At 63.1% G+C, this 4,188-nt stretch overlaps 1 protein-coding gene across 1 annotated transcript; it reads left to right on the forward strand.

Annotated features, from left to right (window-relative positions):
• Nucleotides 1-2,211: 2,211 nt before the first annotated feature.
• FOXI2 (forkhead box I2) lies at nucleotides 2,212-3,983 on the forward strand. Its single transcript, XM_046652235.1, has 2 exons — nucleotides 2,212-2,800; nucleotides 3,541-3,983. Exons 1-2 carry the CDS (start codon nucleotides 2,242-2,244, stop codon nucleotides 3,981-3,983), a joined length of 1,002 nt encoding a protein of 333 aa, XP_046508191.1. The 5' UTR covers nucleotides 2,212-2,241.
• Nucleotides 3,984-4,188: the final 205 nt, after the last annotated feature.

The raw sequence follows: 4,188 nt of genomic DNA on the forward strand, positions 1-4,188 counted from the left end.
GAACTTTCTCAAGCAAAAAAAAAAGAGCTTGGCAAGGGATGTTAGCTCAGAGTGACTCTTCCTCACTGGAAAAAAAAAAAAAAAAAGTCAGGTGTGGAAACCTGCTCAGACCCTCAGTCAACTAAGCATTGTTTTTGTCGAGGGGAGGAGAGGTGTGTGTGCATATGCTCACACCCAGTTTGCTCCGTAATGAACACATCTAAGTCAAGCTGGCAACCACATTTGCTGAGGGGAAGATGTTTTCTTTAAGAGATAGTTACAAAAGAATGCGTCACATCTACAGAGAACACTGTGTTTAAAATTGTGAGGACATATTGAAAATCACGAAGCCAAGAGGCCGATGGTTCTGGCTGCTGTTTTTGACAAAAGCAAGAAAAAGTAGGGGAGTGTTTCCCATCCCGAGTACCCCACCCCTTCCCAAAGCTGTCCCTGCAGCAAGGGTCTGGAGGGGGCTTCCAAGGGTGCTGGGATCCCCACAACCTGTGCTCCTTTGACTACAGTTGGAAAGCTGTGGGGAGCGGGCGAAGAGGAAGGCGGGGCAGGCGGCTGAAGAGCCAGCCTCAAGGAATGCATTGGGCGTTTCTTTCCCGTCGCTGGTTGAGAGACCAGCCTCTCTGGTCTCTACTCTCTAGACGCCGGTACCAACCCTCCGGGACTGCCTTGAGTTCGCCCACCGCTTCCAAAAGGGCTGTTACTTCTATGAGGAGAGGCTGATGTCGAAATAGAGGGACTCTCCCTTCTGTCGTTGGTTAAATTGTTCCACAAATTGATTGTCGTGCATATAATTGGAAATTACAATCTGAAAGGCCTAAGGCCACACCTACAGTCGACGGCTGACTCAAGCTGGAAGCTGGGCTCCCTAATTCCAAAGCCCAAGTCTTCCCTTCCATCCATTCCTCAGCGCCACCCCGCCGGCCTCCTCCTCTCCAGGGCCAAAAGCGGAGGTGGGAGGGGCGCGCGAGAATCGGAACTTTGGTCTTTTAAATGAATTCAAATTTATTCTCTTTGACGGTTCACAGTCCCTGGAAATATCGAGGAGGGGGCCAGGGCGAGACCAATTTCGACAAGACTGGCTCTAACATCGCGGGCGACGAATTTCGCAGAGATGGAGCACGTCTCCTCATCTTTGAACCTTGATGGCAAAGCGAGAATTTTCGCTTCTCCGCGCGAGGGCACGCGGCCCGAACTCAGAGTCCGGGAGGCCCGCGCTCTTCCAGGCACCCCGGGCAGAGGGCGCAACAGCCCGGCCGGGCCTCGCGGCCGAGCCTCCGCGCCGTCGGGAGCCGGCGAGCCTGGGGAAGCTGCCGGGAGCTGGCAGTGCCAGGGCCGGGCGGATGGTGCCCTGTGCACCGCAGAGACGGCCCTGTTTTCGCAGGATCCGGGGAAATCCAGCGGAGGGTTTTGCCATTCGCTGCACTCGGGGCCCAAGGCCATTGTTCGGACAAGCCAGGAGGCGCCCCGAGCTCTCCGGGCTTCGGAGAAGCGAAGTCTTCCCTCGACGACTGGGGCGGCCCGAACTCCCATCCTTTCGACCCTTACAGGGGTTTGGTCCACCTTCGCACGTTTGTCGCGCGGAGACTCCATATGACTCCAGTGCCACTGTCCTCGCGCAGCCAGCCCTGGCCTTGGGCCCTCGCGTCCTCTGCTTGCCACCTGTCTGCGCGGCCTCAGCCCCGCGACACCCGTAGATTTCATCACAACTCCTTGTCCAACACGGCTGCCCTCCGCTCCCCCCACCAGTGGCCCCAGCAATACAAGGGCCGCGGGGATACGAGATTCCGAAGGGGCGGGGTCCCCCGTGGGCGAGCAAGGGGGACGCTGGTTGGACTGGGCTCCCACGTCGCAATCTTGGGGGCCTGCGGGAGTCGTGGTACTTGCCCGAAGGTCCAGGGCGGCCGAGGCTGCGGAGCCCTGGAAGCCAGAAGAGGCTGGGATCGGTGAGATCCCTGAGGACCCAGGGCACCCGTCGCAAAGGCCACAAACGGCTTTGGCCCGCGGCGCAGCCTGCACAGGGTGAGGGAATTACTGGGGTGGTTCGTCAGGAGCTCATGGGGACCAGGGCGGGGCGGAAAACTGACCCCAGGGCGGGGACAGAGACATCACTCTTCCAAAGCCGGCGAGGGAGGGGGCTGGCCACCGACACTCACCCGGGCTCCGGCCCCGACGGCATTTAAAGGGCGGAGGGCGGGGCCCGGTGGGCCGCACCGGGAGCTGCCGCCGGACGCGCTGGATGGGGTGCCCATGAGCTTCGGCGCGGAGCCGCCCGCCCAGGCCCGGGAGCCGCTCGATATGGCCGCGTACTGCGACGGCTCAGGTGTCTGCCCGGCCCAGCACAGCCAGGCCGGGGCCGCCGCGCACCCCGCGGGCTACGCTCGTGGGGATGTGGCCGCGACGGGTGGCGGCCCGCGCCTGTGGCTGAATGCAGCCGCTCTCAGCCCCGCGCCCTACGCGCCGGGCCCCGGACCCGCGCCCCCGTACGCGTCCCCCGGCTACGCGGCCCCGGGCCCGCTCCTGGGCGCCCCGGGCGGCCTGGCGGGTGCTGACCTCGCGTGGCTAAGCCTCTCGGGCCAGCAGGAGCTGCTGAGACTGGTGCGGCCGCCCTACTCGTACTCGGCGCTCATCGCCATGGCCATCCAGAGCGCGCCGCTGCGGAAGCTGACGCTCAGCCAGATCTACCAGTACGTGGCCGGCAACTTCCCCTTCTACAAGCGCAGCAAGGCGGGATGGCAGAACTCCATCCGCCACAACCTGTCGCTCAACGACTGCTTCAAGAAGGTGCCGCGCGACGAGGACGACCCAGGTAACTTGGAGCGCCCGATCGCCGCGACCAGGACCCTACGGATTCCCGCAGCCGGGCTGCTGGCACACGAGGGAGGCGGGCGGCCTTGGACAACCCAGGCGCCACAGCACAGCTGGGGGGGAAAAGGGGAGGAGGAGGAGAGAGGTGTCCCGCCGAGGCCATGCTAGGAGACCGGAGCAGCGCCCTCAGGCCCTGACTTCAGGTCTAGCGCGCTGCGAGTCTCTGCAGGTCTGCGCGCTCCCGTGAAGGAAGGAGCAGGAGCGCTGGCCAGGTGGGCGATCTTTAGAGTCACTCCTCTGGGCCTCAGTGACCTTTGCTGTAGAATGGGGAAGACAATGCCTACCCTAAGGTTCGGTAAGGCAAATGAGATGCCGCTTTGGGAAGCGCTGGAGCCCGCATAGAGGCCAGGCATGGCTGGCTCCGCTTCACTGGCAGAGCGACTGCCAGAATCCAGACGGCTCTGCACCCCATAGGCCTTCTTTCTGGCCTTGAACTTAGCGGGGCTCAGTTTTTCCTGGGGGTCGCCCTTCCCTGGTCTTTCTGGGATGTTCACATTCTTTCCAGGGAGGCTGTGGAAGCCCGTTCCCGTACAAAGTGCCACTTCAAGGTTGGGACGGGGATGAGAGCTCGTGGAGGGGTCATGCGGGGAATTTTTCTGAAGTTGATGGACGTTTCTCACGTTCACATCATGGTCGGTCAAACCCGGCATTTTCTGAGCTGGGTCCTTTCTTCTACCGCAGGTAAAGGCAATTACTGGACCTTGGACCCAAACTGCGAGAAGATGTTCGACAACGGGAACTTCCGAAGGAAAAGGAAGCGGAGAGGGGAGGCGAGCGTGGCCGCCCCCTCGGGTGCCCGGAGTCCAGGAGGGACCAAGGGTCCTGAGCTGGAGTCCCTGGGCGCGGCCTCTCCGGACCTGCAGGCCTCGCCCTCCCCGCCCGTGCCCGAGGCTGCCACCTGCTTCTCGGGTTTCGCCTCGGCCATGGGCGCCCTGGCCGGCGGTCTTGGTACCTTCCCCGGGGGCCTGGCGGGCGACTTTTCTTTCGGGAGACCAACGACGGTCGCCGCCCACGGTTCCCACGCCCCTAGCCCGGCGCCTGGCTTTGCCGCTGGCCATCAGACGGCGGCCACCGGCTTCCGCGTCGGCCACTTGGTCTACAGTCGGGAAGGGACCGAAGTTTGAAGGGAGGCCGGAGATTGTCCCGAGAGTGCCCCATCCAGAGGCGCTGAGCTCAAGCCCTGTCTTCCCGCCTGGTGACGGCCCAGCGTGTTCGCGCCGCAGCAATGAACGCGGTGGAGGGAGGGCAGCGCCCGGGTCGCAGGACCTGAGTTGAGCGGGGCCTCGGGCCTCCCAGGTGGCCCGCCTGTCGTGCGCCCCTCTCCTAGGC

This window comes from Equus quagga, chromosome 2, assembly GCF_021613505.1.
Source record: "Equus quagga isolate Etosha38 chromosome 2, UCLA_HA_Equagga_1.0, whole genome shotgun sequence".
NCBI classification, from domain to species: domain Eukaryota; kingdom Metazoa; phylum Chordata; class Mammalia; order Perissodactyla; family Equidae; genus Equus; species Equus quagga.

Coding starts and splice junctions, on each gene's coding strand:
- FOXI2 (XM_046652235.1), top strand. CDS start 2,242: ATGAGCTTCGGCGCGGAGCCGCCCGCCCAGGCCCGGGAGCCGCTCGAT. Junction 2,801..3,540: donor GCGCGACGAGGACGACCCAG/GTAACTTGGAGC, acceptor CTTCTACCGCAG/GTAAAGGCAATTACTGGACC.